Source organism: Muscardinus avellanarius (genome assembly GCF_963383645.1).
Source record: "Muscardinus avellanarius genome assembly, chromosome: X".
Taxonomy (NCBI): domain Eukaryota; kingdom Metazoa; phylum Chordata; class Mammalia; order Rodentia; family Gliridae; genus Muscardinus; species Muscardinus avellanarius.
In genome coordinates this window covers 25,905,022-25,932,506 of record NC_137792.1, presented here as the reverse complement: position 1 = coordinate 25,932,506, position 27,485 = coordinate 25,905,022, and the positions used below count along the sequence as shown (strand labels likewise).

Here is a 27,485-nt window from a genome sequence, read left to right as displayed (position 1 = left end):
CTATTATGTTATATATAGTTCCTTACTAAAGCATTTTTATCACAACTTTGTTTTATGCCAATGTCTCCCAAATTTTGTATATATGTGTATATACATATAGACGTATACATCTATATGTATAGATGTAAATGTTGTTTATATATTTCATTGTAAATATGTAATCGAGGCAGTTATTTTTAAAACTCACTTAAAATTAATTTATACTCTTTTGAGAAATCTAAGCTTCAACTAATTTCAAAAACTAAAGAATAGAATCATAAAAATCTAAGTAAATGGGAATCAATTTTTCAATCAGTCTTAGGCTATATGCCTACAGATTTGGAGAGTCTTCCTTAAAAGGAATCTCATTTCTTAGGGAAGAATTTCATTGCCAAATCAATAATGCTCCTTCGGCCTCTAATTAGAAATGTTAGATTCCACTAAAGCAACATTTTGTTCGGCCGTGTTTTTTCTAGGGTAGGGGCATAGCGCCGACTCACAGCCCATACTGGTTAAATAGACCAGCTTCTTCAAGTGACTTTTCTTGCATTCCTACTGTGATTTCTACTTATTACTGGTCACGTCACCTGGCTGACTGAAACAAGAAATTTACACCCTAGCAGGGTATATAAAGTATTGAAATAAATATATTACTAAATTCACTAAACACATATTGAGTATTTACTCTATATGTCAAACATTATACTAAGTATTTAACATTTGAAAACTGAAAAGTTTGTATTTGAAAGTATTTGAAAATGGCTATACTCTGGAAACTTGAACTCAGTTTGTTTTTGAAAATTCATCTTTTCTAATATATATTGAATGTCATGCGTAGCAATATAATTGACAACTCATTTTATAAACATTGGTGATGATCATTCGCTTCATAATAGATGCGCATTGATTTTCTACTCTCCTTATACAATTTAGATGAGTATTCACCAATATAACTTTTATGCTGACGGAAACATTCTGTGTTATCCATTTCTGTAGCCACTTTCTTGTATGACTCTTGATAGGTGGCTAGTATGAGTGAAGAACTGAAGGGTTTGTTTTATTTTATTGAATTTCGGTTTAATTTAAATAGAATCCCATTGCAAGTGGCTGCTGTATGGAACACTGCGGCTGTAGATGACATAAATAAAATTCAGTTATGAACATCACTGTGGCTTTGCAGGTACTGAAAAAGGGCATAGACGATGTAATGCTGAATGGAAAAAGAATCTTTCTTCAGGGATATGGAAGAGTCCAAACTAAGTATTCCAGAATGAAATATACCCAGTTTGAATCACTGCTCTGTTGCTTGCTGACAATTGCATCTAACCTCCCTATCTTGGTTTCCTATAATATAAAGATAAACTGAGACAATCTTTGTGAAGCACAGTGCTGGCACTGTACAAAAAGAGGGCAGTTTTTACTCAGTGACTTGCTATTGTATGCTATGATGTGTTGTAATACCTGAGAGAATAATGAACATATTCCAATTTGTCTATTTCTGATATAGATAGATAGATAGATAGATAGATAGATAGATAGATACTTTCAGAATAACTCTGTTTGGAGTGTCATTTAAGAGCTCATCATACCATCTAACATTTTTCTCTGGAAAAAAAATCCCTAAGGGTGGTCATTTGTAAAAAAAAAAAAAAACTTATCTACTTGAGACCATCAGCTCTGTGCTTGGTAGAAAATTGTTGGTTATTTGAGGTACCAGTAGGCCTTCAGTCAAGGTGCTTCTTTTTGATAGACTAATCAATAGAGGTGAAGACAAGGTAGTTGGAATTGTGTTGTAATTCATTTTAAACGTTGTTGCATTTGTCTGTTTCAGTTACTGGTGGAAGAATTGCCCCTGCGCCAGGGAATTCTAAAACAATTAAATGAAAGTGGAGGAACAGCACTTGTAAGTGCTCCCATAAGCCCAGAAGAGCAAGATAAACTTGAAAATAAGCTCAAACAGACAAATCTCCAGTGGATAAAGGTTAGACAGTAACCATATCCTTTGTCTCATGTGTTAAATGTTCCAAGTGTTTATATTTTTTTCTAGGTGCTTTATTGGTGAAGTATGAAACTAGTATGTTGATTGTTTTGTTTCACATTATAACCTGACTATTTGATGTGAATGCGTTTTGCTGCAGATGGAAAAATGGCAATAGTGGATGGTTTTCCATTAATGACCAGATACCAAAATATACACTACTATTTCATAATTATTATTCCATAGAATATTCTAAAGAATTAGACTGAAAAGTAACGGAGTAATTAATTCAGTGATAAAGAATATTGACAGTAGTATCCAAGATATATGTATTCAACAGCTATCATAAGTAAATATACATATATAGGTACATATATATGTAAATATATGTAAATATACGTAAATACGTTCAATAGCTATCATAGGTATAACTTACTTATGTGTAGCTATAGTATAGATTTAATCAGTAATTAGTGAATACTAACCTCAAAAAGGAGCTTTATTAATTTATCTTTTTATCACTTTACTTAAGAACCTTATAAGAATAATTTAAATATCTAATATTAAAATGTTAATATGTATATATTCTTTAGAAACATGTGGTATATATAAATTTATAATTAAAACTAGTATCTTTTGATTCAGTATCATTTATTGATAGCCAATCATTTCCCCACTGTAAATACATGGCATTCTTTTCATTAAACAAGTGAAAATAGATGTCTAAATCTACTTCTAGATTTTCTTTCCTCTTCCCTTAGACCATATCTCTTCTTCAACTAGTACCACAATGGCTTAATTAGAACCATTTCTGGTTTTATTTTTTTCAGGTTTACAGATATAATTCACATGCCATTAAGCTCACCAATTTAAAATGCACAGTTCAATTATTTTTATTTTGTAATTTTGATAAAATATTTCACAATTTTTTTCATTTTAAGAATTTTGAAGTGTTTATTTTCAGTGGCATTAATTATAATCATCATTACAATCTAGTTCCACAAATTTTCATCACCCCAAATAGAAACTAACCATTAAGCATTAGATTCATACTTTTCTCCCTTTAGCCTCTAGTAACATCTAAATCTACTATCTATCTATATGAATTTAACTATAATAGATAGTTCATATAAACAGAACCATATAATATTTGGCCCTTTGTTCCAGGCTTAGTCCACTTGACAATGTCTTCGAGATTCATTTTTTATAGCATGTATCAGAACTATATTTCTTTTTATAAATGAATAATATTAAATTGTATGTAGATATACTTTATTTATTTATTTATTTATTTATTTATTTATTTATTTATTTATTTTGCTGGTACTGGGGTTCCTGGAAGCCTAGCTCTACCTCCGGGCTACACTCCCAGACCTATTTTTACATTTTTATTTGGAAACAGGGTCTCCTAAGCCAGCCCGCACGGCTGGCTTCGAACCCGCGCGATCCTCCTGTCTCTGCCTCCCAAGCACGGGGATTACAAGCGAGCGCTACCACGCCCGGCGATATACATTAATTTTTATTTACAAATTTTGGATCTGGTAGTGCAAACCCTCCAAATCTGTTCTTTCTTTTCAGAATTTTCTCATTGATTTTGAATATGAAACCACTCTGAGATTCCTGAAATCAATCTTATTTTTCAGGATGCATTATCCTTTTTATAGATTACTGGAATCTGTTCATGATGCAGACTTGTCTATATTTTTTCTTCTAATACCATTTTGAAGTATGGTAACAATGTTAAATTGGCTTTATAAAACAAGTTGGGAGATTCTCCCTTTTTATTTTTTATAAAAGTAATTGTTGAAGATAGATATTATTTCTTCCTAAAAGATTTCACAAAATGCAATTGTTAATCCATCTTGGCATGGAATTTTGTGGTAAATTTTATAATAATGGATTCAGTTTCTTAAATAAATATAGAAATGGTTGTTTTTTATTTCTCTGTGTGTTATCTTTTATAACTTGTATATTTCAAGGAATTTATCTATTATGCTGTCATTTTCTTTTTGGAGGCTGGAGATATTTTTCATACTATAGTGAGCTTTAATATATTTATGTATAAAATGAGCAAACAATAAGACCATTTAAGAGCTCTGAGTGTCAGATGGGTCTTTTTGACTTAGACATTTTACTGTATGTGGTAAGGCAGGTAGCTGATTCTCTGGCTAAAGACTACCTTTGCCAAGCATAGTCTACACTGTAGCCCCAGTACTGAGAACTGCAGGTTCAAGGACAGCTTCAGCAACTTAGAAAGACCTCGGCCATGTAGTGAGACCCTGTTTCAAAATAAATAATAATAAAAATAAGGCTAGGGTGTAGCCTAGAGGTAGAATATTCCTGTACTCAATCCCTAGCACTGCCAAAAAATAAAAATAAATTAATAAAAATAATACCTTCAAATTTTGTAATGCTTTGTTTTGAGGCACTCAAACCAACTGCTATTATATTCTTCAGACATCAAGTTCAATATCATTAGGTATGAAATATTTTTGTTTGTTGACTTTAATTTATGTTAATTTTAGCTTATAAGGAAATGTTAGGGAAGAAAGTTCTCTGTATAGTAATTTTGAATTGAGGATAAATTCTTATCCACAAACTTCCAGTTTCCCAATAGTAAGCCACGTCTTTGCTCCACCCATCATGGCATCTTTTTGTGTGTGTTTGTGTGTGGTACTGGGGTGAAACCCAGGGGCTTCCTACCTCCGGGCTATACTCCCAGACCTATTTTATATTTTATTTGGAAACAGGATCTCACAAAGTTGCTAAGAGCCTCTCTAAGTAGCTGAAGCTGGCTTTGAACCTGTGCGATCCTCCTGTCTCAGCCTCCCAAGCGCGGCGATTACAAACATGCCCCATTCATGGCATCTTTTATTCAAGCATTTTCCAGGTTCTGGAAAGTCAGCACTCCTTGAATCTAATGGTACTTTCCCTTCATTTCATATGCCCCCATGTGTGCATTCTTTTCAGCTATGCTCTGAATCTTCAAGGCTGTTTTGAAACCTCTCATCTAATTTTGGCCACAGTTCCATCGCCTTACTGAGTATATTTAGTGCTTGTTAGCCAGCATGGTAGTGCATGACTTTGATCTCAGATCATGATAACTTAGTGAGACCCTGTTTCAAAATAAAAAATAAAATAGGGTTGAGGTTGTAGCTCACAAATAGAATATCCCTGGGTTCAATCCCCAGTACCACAAAAGAAGTGCATGTTAACTTTGTTACAATCAAAATCAAAAGCAAATTGTAATGCTTTAAACTGGGAAGAAATCCATTCTGAAAAGATATTGTCAAACTATAATTTTCATGTAGCATAAAATGGCTTTTTTCAAAAATGGCACAATTCATGAGCACCCAACTAAATTGAGAAGTATGAAGAAGTTGTACTGAGAAAATTTTCTCTTCTTTGAAAAGAAAATAATTGAGACTTCACTTTTAATTTTGTCAGTATTTTATTATATTAAATTGAAGATACTGAAGTTCTTGTAACTGATAAAATATTTAGAAATTAAAATAAGTAATAATTGTATATTATTAAAATCAAAATTGTGCTTAAGACTATTGTTCAAGCAAACACATATTTGAATAAAGCCCTTTTTATTTTTATACATCAAACTTTTCTGTAAGTTACGTGAATAACCAGAGTAAAACATTTTCAAGTGACTTGTCTTCTACTACATAATGAAAAATTTCTTTCTTTAAAATGCAAAATAGCCATGTAAAGACATAGCCACTTGCATATGAAGTAATGTGATGTCCTAGTAATTAAATTGTGTTGCTGAATAACAGTACAAATAAAACCTATCACTTATAAAAATAGAACAAGGAAGAAGGATTCCCCAAAATATTTCCTAATATCACACCACATCTTGATATCACCAAAAAAAGCACAGAATTATAGTGGTAGGAGATGTGAGATAGCTATGTAAAATACATGATTGAAGTTTTGTGGGTTGTGAAAATGAGTCAAGGTTTTATCTCTTCTGCAGCAAAATAAAGTCATTTTTATGATAGAAAATTACAACTTGTACTTTGACACCATGATATGTAGACTTCCACTATTGTAACATTCACAACCTCTATGTTCTATACCATAATTATACTTGCAGTGCTATGACTTTACCATTAAATGTCATAGAATTTGGAATATTATTAATTAGTCATATTAAGATGATTTAATTGTCTTTCTCAAGTCCATCACTTTTAGTTTAAATTTAGGAATAAAAAGCAAATGATAGGTGCCAGTTCAGGTCAGCTCTCAGTATTTTTTCAAGTAATAAAAGATAGCTAATGATTCCCTGAGAGGTAGGCTTGATCCTCATTAAATGTCAGGTTTTCAGTCATTGTAGAATAGAATAAAGAATGACATCTCCTCTCCTTTGTTTTCCAGCTTCTTCCTCAATCCTAAGACTAGATCTAGTGGTATACTTAGGAATTTTAGTTTATATTTGCTGTTATACAAATATGTCAAATCCTTAGCACATAATATCACCAAAAATGTCCTACTACCATAATCAGCTGTCAGGATCTTTCTCCACCACTAACTCTAATGTGTTGCATCCTGCATATTTAGCCAATTTAAAATTTACTTTTATATCTTTATATCTCATGACCAAAGAGAGAAAACAGCAATGGGAGGCAATGCAGATGCCAATCTCTAGTGCCACAAACATAAAAATAAATAGATTAGATAGGTAGATAGATGATAGTGATTCCAAAATGAATAATACTTTTTAGTGTTACATTGGGTTATGTCCTGACATCATAAGTTGAAAACATAGTAAGCTGAAAATTAATTTAATACACCTAACCACCTGAATAGCATAGTTTAGCCTAGCCTATATTAAATATGTTCTGAAAGCCGGGCGTGGTGGCACCCTTGTAATCCCCGCTCTTGGGAGGTGGAGACAGGCAGATAGTGCAGGTTTGAAGCCAGCCGCGCTGGCTTAAGAGACCCTATTTCCAAATAAAAGAGAATAAAAAATAGGTCTGGGAGTGTAGCCTGGAGGTAGAAGGGTTTCCAGGAACCCCAGTACCAACAAAAATAATAAGTAAATAAACAAATAAATAAATAAATAAATAAATATATTCCAAACACATGCATTAGCAAACAGTTCAGCAAAATTATCTAGTACATAACACATTTTATAATAAAGTGATGACTATCACCTGTAACTTATTGAATAGCATACTGAAAATGAACAGCAAAATGATTGTATGGGTATGCTTTCATACCATCGTAAAATCAAAAACTCCCATATTGAACTTGTAAGTGGAGAACCATCTATTTATTGCTTTAGAGGAGTGCTTGGCCATACAATGAGTTCTTTGCAAAAGTATCTTACCTTGCCTTGGCCTGTTTAGTTTATCTTTAAAGCTGAGATGAGAAATGTTTCTGTAAGCTAAATAAATAAGAACCATGAGGTGCTGTCCTCATTTTTTACTAATATATATTGGACATCATAGTCTTTAGTAATAATACCAGTAGGGTTAACAAAGTGGCAATTTTTATTAAAGGTAGACTCTGTGTTTTTCATTCTTAGTATTTCATTCTATGATCTTTATACATGTATCTGATTCTGTTTTTTTTTCAATATTTATCTCTCTTCATAGATTTGTATGTTCTTTAAATGTATGTGGACTTCCCTTTTTTTCCATCCCTCTAAAGTGTGTTTTTGCCTGTGACTCAAAATTTTTCTGGGTCTGTTGTGTATATATATATATATATATATATATATATATATATATATATATATATATATCTCACTTCTTCTCTGTTATGGTAATATATATATGACACATTCTCTTCTCCCTTTCTCTGACTCTTCACCTTTAAACCTTTCTTTCATCTCCTTCACTCACACTGTCATCACTTTGGCATTCCTGTGCCTTTTCCTTCATTGATTTTTTGCATATTATGTGTGGGTATTTTTTCAATTGCCCATTATTTAAAACAAAATATGATCAAGCCGGGCGTGGTGGCGCACGCTTGTAATCCCCACGCTTGGAAGGCAGAGACAGGAGGATCACACAGGTTCGAAGCCAGCCGCGCTGGTTTAAGAAACCCTGTTTCCAAAAATAAAAAAAATAGGTCTGGGAGTGTAGCCCGGATATAGAAGGGATTCCAGGAACCCCAGTACCACCAAAAAAAAAAAAAAGAAAAGAAAAAAAGAAAAAAAAAGAAAAAGAAAAGAAAAAGAAAAAAAAACAAAATATGATTAATCATTCACTATTTTAAATCATATGCTTCCTGTACTTTATTGAAAAGATGGAACATTCATTCATTTTATAGATTTTGGATTATTCAAATGAAAGGAACCTCATGAAGCTAAATTATTTTCACATTTAGAAAGGGTTCGAGACCAATTATTTGAGATTATATAATTCTCTATTTAAATGTAAAACGGAGCTAGCCATGGTACACTTGCCTGTAATCTCAGTACTTGGGAGGCTGAGAGAAGAGGCCTTCAGGTTCAATGAAAGCCTCAGTAATTTATCAAGACTCTCCTCAACATAGCAAGACCAGTTTTCAAAATAAAAGAATAAAAATGTCTGGAGGTATCTCAGAGGTAGAAAGCCCTTAGGTTCAATCTCTTGTACCACAAACATAAAAATAAATGAATAGATAGATAGATAGATAGATAGATGATAGGGATTCCAAAATGAATAGCACTTTTTAGTCTTGTGGTAAAGCTCAAGAGATTTTCATATGGAAAATAAGTTAGAAATAGAAAAATCTCCTAGACAAAGAAGGAGAAACTATAGATGAACAAATGAGGCATCTAACTGAGGGGGAATTAAGGGGGAAGAGGGACATTCCCTAATGTACATGATATACATGCATAAACATATCAAAGTCAATCACTAAGCCAAACATGAAGAGGGAGGTTGGAGGGACTGGGGTAGGAAATGGGAAAGAGCTGATTTCAGTGATTTGTGCATGTATGTCTCTACCATCTTGTATTCCATTAAGATCTATGACTAGAATGTACCAATGAAAAATTTAAAAAACGAAATAGAAAAAATTGGGGTTCCCATTTCATTCCATTGCTACTATAAATATATAAACTACGATTTAGTTTCTGTTAAAGAAACTGTATAACCCTGCTTTGCTTTTTATTCTTTTTTTGAGAATTAGATGCTAGGTTTTAAAATTATTTTCTAAGCCAGGCATGGTGGCACACACTTGTAATCCTCGCGCTTGGGAGGCGGAGACAGGAGGATCGCGCTGGTTCGGAGCCAGTCTCGCTGTCTTAAGAGACCCTGTTTCCAAATAAAAATATAAAAATAGGTCTAGGAGTGTAGCTCGGACGTAGAAGGGCTTCCAGGAACCCCAGTACCACCAAAAAAAATAAATAAATAAAATAAAATTATTTTCTAGAACTTTCTCTACTGCGGAACATTTTGATTGTGTAATATAGAAAAACATGTATGTGGGATTTTTAGAATTATTTACCTACTATCTATATTTTAGGTAACTTTATAGATTGTATATTTTATATATTCCTATTAGTTACTATAAATATATTTTTATTTTATGGAGTAAACTCATTTTTTTGTGTCTGTGTGGCATTGGAGATTGAACCCAACTCTAGCCCTATTTTATTTTTTTCTTTTGAAACAGAATCTTGCCAGAATGCTAAGAGTTTTGCTAAATTGCTGAAGCTGTCCTTGAATCTGTAAGCCTCCTCTCTCAGCTTACCAAGTACTAGTAGTACAGGCATGCACCACCACGCCCAGTTGAATAAATTTAAATTTGGGAAAGGATCATATTTTGTTATTTATTTATAAATAACTAAATTACCATTTTAATTTTATTGCTTTAATAATATAAATTAGTTCATATTCTAACTAAAACATTTTATGGACACAGTTAAGAAATTTTCAGCCAGGTGTGGTAGCACACACATGTAATCCCTGCACTTGGGAGGCTTAGACAGGAAGATCAGCCACAAGTAGTGAGACTCTCTTCAAGCTAATGAGACCCTTTTTCAAAATAAGAAATAAAATCAGCCTAGGGGTGTAGCTCAAAGGTAGAATGCCTCTGGGTTCAATCCCCAGTATCACAAAAAAATTTCCTGGAAAGTAAATTTCAGTTGAGTAAATCTTCATATAAAATATGATTGACTTGACCAGAAAAAATAGTTTTACAAATACAATTTTATAGTAAAGTTTTAGTATGAGAACATTTTTATAATACTACTAATAATATTGGACTTGACTTCAAATTAAGTCAAAATAAAAATTATTAAATTAGGAATAGTATAAGTCCTAAGGCAGACTATTTCCCACAATGTACAAGTAGCCATATCAAAATTTCCAGAAATCTGGTTTATTTTGTAGCAACCTCTATTCATGTTACTTTTCAAAATCCATCTGAGAAGTAAATATTTTAGAAATGTTCTTTTCATTTGTATTGGGTATATAAATGTTTGGTCTTTGTCCAGGTATGTTTGCCATGTAATGCCAGTCATGTCATTAGTCATTACTATAAATACGGAGAGCAAAAAGGAGAAAGCTAAACAAAGCTAAAGCTTGGCTTTTATACTCCTTACTGAAAAATTGACATTGTTCCAGTCAATTAATTTCCTATCACAATATGTTGCTTAGTAGTTCATTCTTGTAGTGATTATTCAATTTTGCCCTTATGTGATTTTTTAGCTAAATAAAAGAATCTTCCTTTGAGTTTTTACCATGTTAACTAGTATTAAGGGGGCACTGAAAAATATAAACATGGTCATAATAATTATAAGAAGTCAGTTATCTAGTCAGGGGTAATGGCATAGACCAGATGGCTCCATTTTGAGGTTTGATGTACTTATGATACTCCCTCATAAAGTGTATTTGTAGTGTAATCCAGCCAGTTCTTAATTTTATAAATCTGTGAGCTAAAATGCTATTATAGAAGAAAATAATTCCCACCTATTTATCGGGTCTACAGTTTGATAGTTTTTAGCAATCCATCATCTTGGACATTTCCTTTATGTAGTTAATAATTACATCAGAGCATTTACCTATTCATTAAATTATTCATTCAACAACTATCTAATGAGTGACTACATATCACATGCTGTTCTAAGCATATCATAATCAATTCCCACCCTTGTGTTATTTAAAGGACATGCATAATTTTATAGGGCTTACCATTATAAATATTCATAGCTCTAATTTATAGTTGCTAAATAGGTTGAGGCTGAGGGTTGGAGGAAGGGAGTAGTAATTTAAAGTTTATAACATAAGCATCCTTGAATTTGCCTCTTGTAATTTCACACTGAGATGAGGTTTATTACTTGGTTGCGTGTCATGAGTACATCTCAATTTACTCTGATGGCCCTGATTTGTCTGTTATCCCATCATAATTTTAATAGCTCCCTCTTTCTGTCTTATGAGTACCCACTTTAGAAGATAAAATATATGTATAGGGTCACCTTAGGTATGAGAACAAACATTAGGCTCTCAGAGGAGGGCTGAGCCCAGAACTCAATATCTATAATTATAATTACTACTAATGTACTCACTAGGAGTGGCAGTATCCTTGTCAGCACCTAGCCTTTTGATAAATTAGTGAAGTTGAAAAGATTGGTGAGTCCAAGAAACCTAATTGTTGTTACTACCAACTTAGTGAGACCCTGTTTCAAAATAAAGAATAAAATGGGACTGGTATAGAACTCAGAGGTAGAATGCCCCTAGGTTCAATTACTGGAATCACACACATGAAAAAAATATGACTATTGAAAAGAAAACTGAACTATGTGCCACTGTTATGAATGTAAGAACTGAGAGTTAGAGGAACTGAGACAAAAAGATATGACCCTAACGGAAGGTACAGAGGGTTTTGAGCCAATCCTCTACATTCCACTGATTTCATTATTCTCATTATCTACTATCAACCTGAATTTCAGATATAACGGGCTGGAAAATAATGGATTTTTCTCCTCACTTGTCTAAGAAGTCCAAGAATTCCAATATTGTTTTCAAACCAAGAGTTTTACATTTTACATTTTAAGTGAGAGAAAAGTTTAAATAACCTTTTAACCCTGAATGTGTTTGGTTTATTCAGAAAGGCAAAGAACAATTAAAACTTCTTACTGTTTCCCCTTTATTTACGTCCCCTCTTGACCTTGATTTCCCCCATTTTGGCAAAGTGATGAGAAACCATTTGTATAAAGTTACACTGATGACAGATAATAATATCCTATTAGGAAACTCACCTAAGACAACATAATTTGCTCATTTCAAGACAAGTTATTTTAAAAATTAAACAAATTTAGCATGAATCATAAGGCAGAGACTTATGCTACATTTTATTTCCATAGAAAAATCTCCCTTTTTCACTTTGTATACTGTCAATGTGTAGTCAGCATGAAAAATTATTCTTTAAGTATGCTGTGGCCAAGACTTTATTAAAAAGGTAAGCTAATTTCTAATAACAAAACATGTGACTGTTCTTAGCAAACTCTCTTCTCCATTAGCATTGAATTTAAACAAAGAAGAATATAATGAAAAGAAAAAGGAGGTGAAAGATTTGATTATTCTTGACCTTCAATGTAACATTTTTAAAGTTTTTATTAGCACAAAGGTGTTTGTCCCATGACAGTGAATTTTAGAAAGAAGAAATTATATAATAAAAATGGATTTGATAATACAAAATTATTTTTTCCTTTAATCTCTGCAGCAACTTTGCTGACTATATTTTGTAGTATCTACTCTGAAACTAAAGAAGGTTTTCTTTCTTTCTAATATTTTAATAATCTTGAAATGGCATTAAGTGGAAGTTTTCATATATCAACTCCATAAATTGAGATTGAATAAGAAAAGAAGATTAAAGGCCATATTTAAGATCACATTATAAATTCTAATCCAGTTTCATTTATTATATCACCTGCAAAGACAATATATAATGTAAAAATAAAATATCTTAGGATTATTTTAATGAAAGGTCAGAATCATTCCAAAAATGAACTTTTCTGCCAATTCTTTATACTCATACATCAAGATGTGTGAGTTTATTTATGAACCTAAAAGAATTTAATACTAAATCCTGGCTAACCATATCCATGTCAGCTGACCCCTAGTGCTTCAAACTGTAGAAAAGGGACACTGAATACTAGGCTGGTTGATGTATTCGTTTTTTGTCGTGGACCACCTGCCAGGGCTTATAACAGATCTGTAATGGATTTCTTACCTTTTATTGTGTAGAAAATGGATTGATAGATTAGGCCTGAGGCCAATAAACTGTGGAACCCCAGGTTTGCAAGAAAGAGTTTATCACCCTTTGATGTTATTTCTGTCTCATGTCAGCAGAGAAGGATGAGCTAGATTATCCAAGAGTAAGCTCAATGCCAAAATCAGCATTCCCCTCATTTATTCACCTTAGAGTTCAGGGCAGGGCCACTGTGTGGATTATAAAGGGGCTGATAAGGGCCTGATGGCTAAATTTTGTTTTGCTGTCTTTTAATTTGCTTGCAAATATCAGAACTAATTGTAAGATATCGAAAAGAACATTTCAGAAGAAGTCAATATGTTTTTCTGGAAAAGTTTAAGTATTTGAGCTGAATGGTACAGTTATGTGAACATTTTCAGCCATCACTGGGAAAAGTATAGTCTATCTTTGGCATGGTTGGCCAAGTGTAGAAGAAAAGAAATGGACCAGAAAATGGGCAAGAAACCAAAGTCACCACAAGGGCACTTCAGGAAACTCCATTTGTCCAGATAGTTGCAATCTGTAAGCTACCTGTAACTAATGGTTGCATCTTAAACACAGCCTAAAAATAAATTTCATATAAAAGTGATACATTCTGTTTGCAATGTGAGTGACATCAACAGTTTTTAATAAGACACTAATTATTGGACTTCTTTATATTTTTATAAAAGGATGAAAATTCTATACCTCAATTACCATTTAAACAATTATAATGAAGATTTGTTTTTTGCTACTGCTATTACTTTTGTTACAAATCCTTGGCCAATGTAGTTATCTCCTTGAAGTTGCTTTCTTGCTTTATTTGTATCTGTGATATGCATCTCTCTGCTAGGATCCTTAAGATGTTGGTGAAGAGAGAAAGAAAACTTCATTTTCTGGTGCTATAGAAAATAAAGGGCACCCACAAAACAGGCTAATTAATAGAAAATAAATGTTATGGTTAAGATTGTATATGGTTTAAGAGTGGACAAATCTATTTTTATTGTTTCATTGTAATCATACATCTTGATGAATTTCAGGGCAATAGAGGCATACATGCACACAGCACTTTTGAGCCCTCCCCCAGTTCCCATCCCACTCCCTCTCCCTCCATACTTTCCCATACTCAACACAGTGATAAATCTATTTTAAGTACTAAAATAATTAAAGAAGATATTCACATTCCCATTTTTGATCATTTATACTGAAAGTGAAATGCATTAAAACTAGTCACTTCTGGTTTGTATGGAGGATCCATTTTTTTAAATAGTACTCCTATCCAACTTCTTATTTACTTCAAATGTAGCCTCAAATATTTGACTGGCTTGTGTAATGACTGCCACAACTCCACCATGTTCTCATCTTCCACACCTCATTTCAGTACTAGAAAATTCATAAAACTTATAGTCAAAAACTCAGTCCAGATTCACATTCAGCACTCACTAACTCATAACTATGGGTTATTTATTTAAATGTCTTTGTGCCTCTGTTTCCTCTCTTTGCACAATTATGATTTATTATGAGACTTGTTTGTTCACCTCTTAAGGTCATATGAGAAACTAAAGGCACAATATATAAAATAATGGCTTATTATGAGAAGTTTAATTGTGGTTACTATGACAAAGTAATTACCATAGAGTTCTAATACCAAAAATAAGAGAGCAAGGCCCTGTGGGTAAAAGCAGTCTTTTATTGAACACAGCAATCAACTCCAGATCTTGTTAAAATTGGACGTCTAATGCAGTGGGTCTGGTGTAGTGTTTGGGATTTTGCATTCCCAGTGAATTTCCAAATGTTGATGCCCCATGTCTTGGTCCACATTTTAAGTAGTAAGAATATAAACAGTTATTATCAAAGGTTTGCATGGAAATTGGGGAAGGACTAAATAAGCAATGTGTACATGTATTCCTTTACCATCTTATAACCCATTAAGATGTATGACTACAATGAACCAATAAAATTTTTTTAAAAGAGTTTGCATAAGAGTTGACCCACCTTTCCCATTCACTGGAACTTGCAAAGTGTATATTCTGACATATTGGAAAGGCCTTCTGTAAATTTTTGTTTCTTGCTATTTATGAAGCACATCCATCCCACCTCAAATGATACATACACGGTTTTGACATAGCACATGAACATATTCAACTTATTTATACATTTATACCTTTGAAACCTAGAGCTTAGGGGGAATTATAAAACAAGTAGACCTTTCACATATGCCCTGTTCTCTCAGATCTTCTCCATTTTCTTCCATTCTTACATATTATAAGAGGCTAAGCATGGCCCACTTTGTTCCTCAGGCTTCTTTCCAAACAAACTTTTAGAAAGACTAGCCGGTGGGAGACTGAAGAGAAGGAGAAGGGATGATGTCAAGATATGCTTAATTTTACTGCTTTTGGCAATTGCTGACACAATAAGTAGTCAAAAGATGCTCACTATTATTGGATGTTCTAATAATGATCATAAAAGTCCATTTCTTAGTGGTTACCCCTAGTTGGTGATAAATTTTTGTACAAGTATCTTCACAAAAGATTGGTCATGACTGGTCCATCTCTGCAAGACCTCAATTATGGATCTGCTATTTTCCCACTTCTTTCCCCACACCCACCACTCTAGCCTGAGATTTCAAATGAGAGCTAGAATGAGTGATTTCATAGAGTTTTTTAAAAACAATCATAACAAGAAAAGTAAAGGTTATTCTCTACATCCACTTAATATCTAAGTAACAATTGTTTAGTCTAAATTTTTCTAGGTGAAACAAAAAGAAAAATATCAGAACATAAAACAGGGAGCCGGACAAGACTAGAGGAAGAGGAAATGGCTCTTTCATATAATAATTAGAGAAGCACCTACTGTATTATGTGATTTGATTTGAAGAAAAAACTCACTGGAGTTGCCTAGTTCTACTAGATAATTGTGTCTAAAAGCCCTTACCCATTTATTTGAGGATTAATGGCAGCCTTTCCATAGATGCACAAGAAGTTGATATTTTTTCTAATTCTACCTCTGGCCTGAATACTGATATTGTCATTGACTTATTGTTTACCAGGACCCAAAGGCATTATATTAATCCTGAAAGAGACAAGCCGCTACCTCCACTAACAATTTACATAATTGTTTCCCTACAATTTATTGCTGATTAAAATGTGAAAGAGGTAGTAATGATATTGGTAAATGTAATAAGGTCGTTCTTTGTTCCTGAGAGCAAAGATAATGCCACAAAAAAAGATTCTGTGTGTATTTACATAAAAGTAGAAAAGAGGAAAGACCATGTAAGGTAAGAGGGCTTCATAGTATATCACATAGTCTAACATAGAAAATGTATTTCAGAGACAAAAAAAAGTGAAATTCTGCAAGAGTTTTAGAGTTAGCTTTTTATTTCTTTATCATTTTCTGTGTTACAGTTCTGCCTGGTTCCAATTTTGCTTTCACCATGTTCCAGTTATATGTGCTATCTAAAAAACCAGTCTAAAAATTAGTGGCTTAACATAGCAAAGTTTTATTCTTACAAATGATTTGACAGTTGACCATGATATTTCTGTTTCACCTGCTATGAGCCAAGGTACTGGGAAGGTTGGAACATCCAAAATTGCTGCATTCACATGACTGGTAGTTGGTTCTGGCTGCCCACTAAGAACTCAGCTGAGGCTATTGTCTCTGAGATTCAACTCATTTCCATTTGGTCTTCTCCGTGTGGCTCCTTTGGCTTCTTCAGAGCTTGATGGTTGGGTTCCTTGAAGAAGAACAAACACCAGTGTTTAAGCACTTATCAAGTTTAGAAAGGCATCACACTTGCTAATCTTCCATTGGCCAAAGCCAGGCATATGTCCAAGCTCCAAACTGAGAGAAGAGGGTCTGCACAAAGACATTAAGTATAAGAGACATGCTTAATTGGAGGCTGTACATTTCTTAGCAGTTCTGTGGTCTTTCTGTTCCTTGGTTTTCTCTTCTAGAAATAGGGAACAAAATGGCGCTATAAAAATGGACTATGGGAGATAAAACATATGTAAGAAGCTTCAAACTGTGCTCAGCACATGGTAAAACACCAATAAGTATTAGCTATTGTTAATATTCTTTAATATTCTTCCAACAGAGTGCTAGGTAAATTCAAATAGTTTCCCAGAAAGCACCAAAACTTTATTTTTTTCCGATTTAGATTTATCTTTATTTATTTTTTATTGAAAATAAATGTTATACATTTCATCTGTATTTAGCACCAAACTTTTTTTTTTTTTTTTGGTGGTGGTGGTGGTACTGGGGTTTCTGGAAGCCCTTCTACCTCCAGGCTACACTCCCAGACCTATTTTTTTTTTTTTTTGGTGGTACTGGGGTTCCTGGAAGCCCTTCTACTTCCGGGCTACACTCCCAGACCTATTTTTACATTTTTATTTGGAAACAGGGTCTCCTAAACCAGCCCGTGTGGCTGGGTTTGAACCTGCTTGATCCTCCTGTCTCCGCCTCCCAACGGGGATTACAAGCGTGCGCCACCACGCCCGGCGTTAGCATCAAAACTTTAAAGCAATATAACTTCTGCTTTATCCAGTCTTCCCCTCAAGCTCTTTAAATGAGTCATTTCTATGAATGTTAGCTCTGTCATGAAAACACCAACACGCTATTCTACAATGCTTGATTGATTCTGACAAGACCCTTGACTAGTCACAAAGTCCCAGGCAAGCAAGTTGATATTATTTTGGGGATGCTGGGGATTCAAACAAGGCAACAACTCCCTGGTAAATTTTTCTTTTATCCCAGGCTTTCTAGACTCTCTTTAATTCATTTCTAGTGATCTTTTTTCCCACTAGTCATTATCCCTCAGGCTACCATCCCAATGAGCCCACCCAATGTTTATCCCATCTGTTCTGTGCTCTTCCTAGCCTATGCTTTCCTTCCTAGAATTTCTACCTTCTGCCCTCTTCTTTTACACCACAGACCACCAAATATGATCGCTCCTTTATGTTCCTGTGAATCCTGCCATGTCACCTCCAAACAATATCCATCCTGTACACTAAAGTCTCCATCAGTATTTCTCTTATAATATTCATTACTTCCTATTTCATGTATGTCAGACACTTAGATTGTACCATTTCTTTATTTTTATACATTCATACCAAGCCTGCACTAGACAGTCCAAGAAGAAATTTAACTCAGTCCTGTCTTGTTTGTTCCCTGCTCCCTGAAAAATTTGAAGATTTCCTTGGTAATGTTAAGTGATGATGGATAACATTTTTTGATAGCTTATTGTGTATCAGGCATTATTCTAATTACTCTATATGGTTAGAAATAAGATAATATAAGACTTCCAACTAACAGACTGGAACAAAGCTGAATTTCTTGCTTGTCTGGCAAAGGAAGATCTGGCACATACTAAAGGACCAATAAATATTCACTTCTTAGTACATTATTTTTGTAATGGTTGTGGTGGTGGTTTGATAGTATGGGTAGGAAAATAATTTTTCCAACAAATCCTCATCCATATCTTTATGAAAAAAAGAAATTCCATTCTAGTTTACATGCCTTTGAGAGGACACCTCTGGCAACAAACCTCTAGGCAAATGCCGCCATCTGTGTGATTTTCTTCCTTTTGCCAATGTAGGCACAGCAGTTACTATTAGGTTAACCTTTTATTTCACCAGCATCCTCTCAAAATAGTAAACACTTTGGTTTTTGGAAAGCTCTAATTCAAAAGTGAAAATTGAAAAACCTCTTTCTTCTAAAGCATTATAATTAAACTGTTACTATATCTTATTATTTCATATTATGGAATTACAAAATATGGATTATAGGCACTATGAAATGAAAGAGAATTATGACTTACAGTTATACTATCCAATAGGTTGTTTGATATAAAAATATGATGATTAAATTAATTTTTAAAATAGCATAAAATTTTACCTTTTGTAATACATAGTACTAACAAATACTCCCATAATACTTAGTTGATTTCATAAGTATATTAGTTCTTTTTATACTGTAAGTGAAAGAAAGCACATCTCAAACTGACTTAAATAACAAAAAAAATAAATATTTTGGTTTTACTTCATTTTACAGATTGTATCTCTCCTCATGATGGAAAAAGTTGCCCAAAACAATTTCAGAACCCACATCTGTAAACTTACTTTTGAAGACTATCTCTTTAGACACTCTTATTTCCTAAAACATCTAGAAAAGCACTCTCTAAAACTCATCGGTCTGAATTAAGTCCCATGCTTATTCTGGAACTAGATTAGACCCCACTGTTCTAGATAAAAAGTAAAAGTACAGCTGAAACAAAATGAAGATATGTAGGTGGAAAGCTCCCCCAATGGAAAATAAGAATAGATAGATGATAGATGATAAAATTAAGAAAAGATAGCTGACTAATATTAATTAGACCTGATTTTTTAGTCAATTAATGGAAATGAATAGTGATTGCAACACAATGCTACATTTGTAGGTAGGTTACTGAAATCTCCTAACCAAAATATGGATTAAGTATTATAGCGGATATTGTCTTTTCTCTTCCTATATTTGCTCATTACTTACCATTCTTATATATGGTACTTAATTTCCACCTACGAGTACTTGCCACTTTTTGCCTAGGGCCTTCTCTACTTGTATTTGATCCAGGGAAAATACCTTTAAACCTGTAGTTAGTACATAAATGCCCCAACCCCCTTGCCCTTCAGGTCTGATAACTCCAACATTTGCATTCTACATCCTCTCCCAGAGTTCCCAAGCAGTATTAAGATTCAGTTATATACAGAGATGAATAGCTTGATAACATAGCTGTTACTGACTCTTTTCTCTGTCAGTTCTTCTTACATTTTTAGTGTACCATGCAATCATATACTAAAACTACTTGAATTCAAAATCTTGCTTTTGAGTCAGCTTCTGGGAACACCCAAATTAGGTGAGTTGTCTTCTATATCCAAATCCTCATAAAGTAACCATGGAAGTTGGGTATGGTGGCACAGGCCTGTAATCCCAGTACTTGGGAGGCTGAAACAGAAGGATCACAAGTTTGAGGCAATGCTCAGCAACATAGTTAGGCATCAACAACTTAGTGAGATCCTATTTATTTATTTTTAATTTTTTTTATCCGGAACATATTAAAAATGACATACATTCAGACTGTGCTTGGTGCCCTCTCTCCTCCCCCATTCCCTCCCCCCACCCAATAATGAACGTCCAGGTTGACCATGCTACATTCATACGTATGCACATATTTGAATGTAGCTCCTACATTAATCAACCTCAGCCTTCTTCTCCTCCTACCCTCCCATTCTAGCTTTGCTGAGGTTTCCCCTCCATTATCTGGAGTCCCTCTGGTATCACTAATACTCCCTATTTGGGGCATATTAGAGAAAACATATGTCCCTTCTCTTTCTATGCCTGGCTGATCTCACTTAACATAATGTTCTCCAGATCTTTCCATCTTCTTGTGAATGGCATGATTTTCTTCTTCATTATAGCTGAGAAGAATTCCATTGTGTGTATTTCCAATAATTTTGCAATCCATTCATTTGTTGATAGAGACCTATGTTGGTTCCATATTTTGGCTATTATGAATTGTGCTGCTATGAACATGGGAATGCATATGGTACTGTAGTTCTCTGATTTCAACATCTTTGGACAAATACTCAGGAGTAGTATAGCCGAATCATATGGTGGCTCTATTCCCAGTTTTTTAAGGAATCTCCACACTGTTCTCCATAGCGGCTGAACTAGTTTGCATTCCCACCAAGAGTATAAAAGAGTTCCTCTTTCCCTACGTCCTCACCAACATTTGTTGTTATTTAATTTATTAACAAGTGGGATGGCATCAAACTAAAAGTTTCTTCTCATCAAAGGAAACCATCAAGAACCTAAAGAGAAAGCCTAGAGAATGGGAGATCTTTACCAGCCACCACTTTGATAGAGGGCTAATATCCAGAATATTCAAAGAGCTCAGAAGACTCTACACCTGCAAAACAAATAACCCAGTCAAGAAATAGGCAACTGAACTGAATAGATGCTTCACAAAAGAAGAGCCTAATGGCCAATAAATACATGAAAAGATGCTCAACATCATTAGCCATCAGGGAGATGCAAATCAAAACTATTCTGAGATTCCATCTAACCCCAATCAGAGTGGTGAGACCCTATTTAAAGAATAAAAAGAAAATAAAAATGAGTTAATGGTATATCACAGAGGTAGAATGTTTCTGGGTTCAATCTCCAGTACCACCTAAAATAAATAAAGTGGCCATGTATATTAGTTGACTCAGAATTCCTTATTCTTGCTTTTTAATTTTAAATCATGTCAGGATGAGTGGATATTGATTCTTCCTATCCAGAATTTTCTGTTTCTCTATCATTTGGATTATGATTTTCTAAATAAAAAATGGCTACAACAAGGGAAGGAAATAGAATTCCGAATAAATTCCTTACCTTTGAAGGTCTAAATTTAAGATATCAATTTGAAATTAACATCATAGACAAAAGTAGATGTGAGCATACAGTAGAATATGAGATTTTAAGGGAGAAATCTATTACTCTGGACCAGTAGAACTACTTAGTCAAGAAATTAAAATCAGTTATATATGTTGTGATTAGACAACTGACATTATACAAGAAGGCTCCTGGAATATTCACTGTGAAATTTTGCTAAAGCTGAATGAAATTGTATTTGCTAAAATTATCATTATGTCATAATAATGATGGGATGTATATTGTCTATAAAAGTAACTTTAAATTAAATGTACTGCACAATCCTACTCAGTTATTATGAGGTGTGTAATTATTGGCAATATAAGGAAATCCTTACTTTTTTATTTTGAAATCTTCCAGATAATTTATCGATACCTATATTAGATGGAAATGTACACTTTCACATCTTAATAGAAAAAAGAGAATCATAAAAACCATAACTTCTCCAGAAAATTCATAAGTACTATCTGTAAGACCTATTATAAGACTTGGTGACTTTATAGAATGGAGCTTAGACTCTGAAGAAAATTAATTTAGTTTCAGAAAGTTGAGATCTTATGAATCATTTTAAAAATTCATTTCCAATTTTCATGCATTTCAAAGCATTCAACTTTATCCTTTAAATGGAAAAGATATATAACTACTATTTATCACTTCTAAATTGTGTATTTCTCAACAATTTTCAGAAGCCAATTTCAACATGTTTTCATCTCCATCCTATATGATCATACTCTATGCCTCAATTTGCATATTGCGATTTATTCTTGGCCTCTTCCCCAGTCTTCCATCTCATCCTCTCAAAACTTGTCAATCCCCTTTGCTCTTTTTTCCATCTCTTTTTTTGTTGTTTCAACTCTGCCCTTTATTTCTGTTTTCTTTTGCCTGAAATATCTCTATCTTCTGCAACCAATTATATTCTTACTTGTCAAAGTGAGCAAGGTAGTCAATTCTCCAGTTCCATTCTCTCATATGCTTTATCTCGGCTATGTGTTTAATACATAGTTCAAGATAAATCATGGATAAAATTTATTATACATAATTTAAAAGCTAGATGAGAAATATGCCTACACCAAAAAAACCAAAGTTGAAATGTTTCATGATTCTGAAGCATCATTTTGCCTAAAAGTAGGATTAATAGATTTTGCATTTGTGTCTATGTGGGATTTTATATAGGTGAGACTTTCTTTTAATATATATATTTGCAGCACTGGGAATGGAACCCAGGGGTATTGTACCTCCGAGCCACACCCTCAGCCCTATATTTTAGTATTTTTATTTTTTTTGAAACAGAGTCTTACTGAGTTGTGAAGGGTCTCACTTAGTACCTGAGGCTGTCCACAAACCCCAGTCCTCCTGTCTCTGCCTCCTGAATGCTGGGATTACAAACGTGTGCCACCACGCCCGACAAATAGGTGAGTCTTTTAACAGAACTATTTTAAATAACAACACAAAGATAAACTGTTTTCTTCAAATGCAAGGTGCTGAAATAACACTGGAAGACAAGCAATATTATTCATCTTTATTGTTCTATTTTATATGTTATAATAATATAAATGTTTAATAATATACCTTAATGGTTTCATTTTATATGACTATATTTGATCTCTTTTTTCTGACATTAAAACTTTAAAAATAGCCTCCATTCCTTAGTAACTCATTAAAATAATATCCTTTCCTACATTTGCAGTAGTCCTAAAAATCCTGCAATCTGGATATGGTGGCATATGCCTATAATCTCAGTACTTGAGAAACTGAAATACAAGGATCACAGGTTTAAAGCCAGCTTCAGCTATTTAGCAAGATCTTCAGCAACTTAGCGAGACCCTGTTTCAAAATAAAAACTAGAATTTCCAAGGATGTAGCTCAGAAGTGTAAAGCTTGTAGGTTCAATCTCTAGCACTAAAAAAAAAAAAAAAAGGAAAAGGAAAAAAGAAAAAAGAAAAAACCTCCCATTTCACATCATTTAAATGATATATGTATTTTTACATTAGCTTCTCTAAGGTAGCACAAATGTAGCAGCTTAAAAAAATACCTTTTTTTAATTTCAAGAAATGTCCGGGCCAAGGGTTTAAATCCTTTGCTTCACAGTGTCTCCTGGGGGCTTTGCTCTAGGTATGGGCCAGAGTTAGGTTCTCATTTGAAAACTGTTGGCAGGATTCAGATCCATATGGGTTGTTGGGCTGAAGACCTCAGTTCCTTGCCATATGTACCTCTCCAAATTGGCAGTTTTGCCTCACCAAAACCAGTGAGAGATACAGAAGGGAGAGGAGAAAATGAGGGAGGGAGGGAAGAAGAGAGAGAGAGATAGCGAGAATGAGAGAGGCTGCCAGCAAGAGTCACAGTCTTAAGGAACTTAATTACATAAGTGGCATCCCATCATCTTTGATGTATTTTATTTGTTAGAAGCAAGTCACAAGTCTTGGCCCCTCTCAAGGGGAAGAGATTATGCAAGTACTGAGACGCATGGATCACTAGGTATTATCTTAGAATCTGTCCAAGACAGTTTTTTCTTTCCAAATGTTGGCATAATGCAGCTAATTGTTTACAAGTCTCAAAAAAATGTATTGTAAATACTTTTTAGCATTAGGGAAATTATTCCATAATCTTTGGTAGCGAATAACATATTTTGTCAGGAAATTGAATTTATCATTCCATATTTTAAAAGTGTGTAAAATTAGGAAAAAGCAAGGTTATCATAATCCTTAGTTCAGATATGATTTTCACTGGATTTTGACAGATTATGAGATAGTATGGGGCTGAAGCCATTGAGACTTCAATATGTGGAGGATTCACATTTAAATATTTTTCACACTAATTTAAGCTCTCATATTTTGGCATGTTATTTTTTTATAAAATTAATGTCCATAAAATTCCAGTTTTTTAAAGTATTATTGTAAATAGCAAGTGCATCATAGTGCAACTGAAGGATATTCTTTAAATACACCTTGTGCTTTCTTGTATGTTAAAAATTCCATATTGAGGTATTTTTTCTTATACTAACAAAATTCTTAATGTACTCATGAAGAGTTCTTCTGCTATTAGTGAAGTTTTATTGTTAACAGAACTATCAAAATACAAAAAAGAGCTATAGTTTTTTATCTATAATGTAATTTAAAATAAACAGTTTTCTTGCATTGTGAGTTATATTGAGTTCACATTTATAATGAGTTGCATATTTAGTGAGTTTGCCTTTTATTTTAGTATTCAAAGAATATATATATGTATATATACATATATATATGTATATATATATATTTAAAATAATAAGATTACTTCTTTGGAGTGGGAATAGCATTAGGCAATATTTATTGTGACAGGGGATTCACATCTTTCATTTTTTGCAAATGATGACTTCAATTTGTTTAACATAGCTGGCTTCATAATATTAGAAATGTTATTGAGTGGGAAAAATTTTAATGAGAGATTGATAAGAATAATATTTGTTCAAAGTTTAATCAAGTTTTTATTTGAACAAAAACTTGGAAAGAATATCCAACTCCTCCTTTAACATCAATGATGTCCAATATTAAAATCACAGCCTGCCATATGAGCACTTGAAATGTGGCTAGTCCAAATTGAGATCTGCTACAAGTATAGGATAATCACCAGATAACCCTTAGTGTAAAAAAAGATAAAACATTTCATTAATAATACTTTTTATTTTGAGTGGAGGTTGAAATGATAACACTTTGGCTATATTAAGGTAAATTAAATACATTATTTAAATTAATCCTACCCATATATTTTGATGTGTGGAAATTTTAAAATTACATGCGTGCCTCACATTATATTTCTATTAAACAGCATTGCTCTATATAAACAATGGCATAAACAGGGTTGCGAGAATAGACTGGACAGTTGTCCATGTGGAGAAGAAATTAGATAAATCCTACAATAAATATTAGCCTGGGAATTATGTAGAATTGAGTTATTCCATTCTGTTGGTCATAGGTTTTTTTAGTCAAAACCTCTACCTGATTTAACCAACCAACCAACCAACCAATCAACAATAAAAAATTGAAAAAATCACTTTTATTCTACTTCACACAGTATTAAAAAGAAAAAACAACACAGATACAGAATTCAAAGTATAAGGGATATTCTTCAATTTCTTTTGGACTTATCATAGAATGTTTTATAGTTAGATGATGCTCAACAAATATTATTGAATGATTGTGGTGTAATTACATCAAATTTTCGCATAGCACATTTACTAGTAACAAAATCTAAGTGATAACTACTTTTCATCATCTGATCAGCAAATTAATACTGCCTTTACATTGCTATGCCCATCTTTAACTCACAGGTTTCATCAACAGTGGTCTCACCTGTCACCATCATCTCCTAATTTTTTCTCAACATCACAGTTTACGAAGCACTACATATTGCACAAAATGTTCCCTATACCTTACCTCATCTGAGCCTCACAGAAGTTGCAGGAAGTGGGCATTGTCTCCTTTGTTCAGAAAAATGAATCCAGGTTCACTAAGGTTCACTGACATTGTTTAAGATCAGCATGTTTCTAAGTGACAGACAGCATTTCCTTTCTCACTGAACTTTGCATATCAAGAGATTTAAAGAATTGACCTTGGAGAGCAGAAATTAAGGGGGAATATTATATTATGTTGCCAGTCTTAATAATCTCCAATTTAATACTAAGGCTGCCAGTCATTTCTAATGAAGAGAAGTTACTCTGAAGTTATTTGATTGATTGTTGATTGACAGAAATATTAGTTCTCATAATGAATTAATTCATTAGAGAAATAAAACATTGGGTTATTCATTTAATAAATAATTGGACATTTATTATGAGCACAATGCTAGCATAAATGGATACTTAAAAAGAGTAGATACTACAATGTATTGTATTCTTGAGAATTGCTGAGTGTAGATTTTAAGTGTTTTTACCACAAAAATGCTAAATATGAAAATGAACACATATACTATTTTCAGCTTGCCATTCCACAGTACACCCATATTTCAAAACGATGTAAAAATGGCAAGATATGTTTTGAGAGATGCATTCTTAGCTGATTTCATCCTATTGCAAATATCACAGAGCATGTTTACACAAACTGAGATGATTATGACACCACTAGATGACATCATCTGGATTTTTACTCAAGAAATTTTATTGGTACTCTGTAATTATACATAATAGTGAGATTTTAAGTGATACATTCATATATACACATAACATCATTTGATGCATTTTTATCCCCAACCCACCCCCCTAAATTATCTTTCTTCTCCCTCCAAGCCACCAGGTACAGGACAGTGATACATTCAGATACATACCTAACATTATTTGTTCTCTTTTCTTCCCCAATCCTCTTTCCTGCCATCCCCCCTCCTTCTCCTTCCCCTACCCTACTGGAGGTGGTATAATCTTATAGGACCATCATTGTATATGTGTGCCATCATTGACTGAAATGTCATTATGCAGTTAATCACTGTATATAATTTTTATCAAGTAAAAAGTAAATAAGTTAGAAGAAAAATCAGCAGGATGCTAAAAACTGAAATGCTTTAATTTAGGAGAATATTGTTATTGTAACATAGGGCCTATGCAAATTATGTCCACATATTTTTATAGTCTGATATGATTACTGTAGACTATAAAATAATAAAGGAGCATGCATAAAGATGTTTTTTTTTAATTAAAGAGGTAGAAGAGAGAGTAACTCTAAGGCCTCAATAAGCCTTCCAATCACCTTATAGTTAGCTGGGGGGAAAGAGTCATGTGGAAAGTTGAAATCGCAAGCAAACTAGTTTACAGACAGTGCCCAAGAACAGATAATTATTTTCTCAAATATACTACAGCAGAGGAAAAAACTGTCTTGGGCCACAATAAAAAAGGAATCTCTCATATACACATTGTTCCATTCTGAAGTAAAAT

At 33.4% G+C, this 27,485-nt stretch overlaps 1 protein-coding gene across 2 annotated transcripts in view; it reads left to right on the top strand.

The window, feature by feature from the left end:
- Positions 1 to 27,485, top strand: part of DMD (dystrophin) — a gene marked incomplete at both ends in the record, with an annotated part of 2,101,015 nt that overhangs the window by 1,233,856 nt on the left and 839,674 nt on the right. For both annotated transcript variants that reach the window (XM_080719244.1, XM_080719243.1), the window contains one exon: positions 1,811 to 1,960. In XM_080719244.1, coding sequence (XP_080575370.1) covers positions 1,811 to 1,960 — 150 coding nt within the window. The remainder of the gene's footprint in view (positions 1 to 1,810; positions 1,961 to 27,485) is intronic.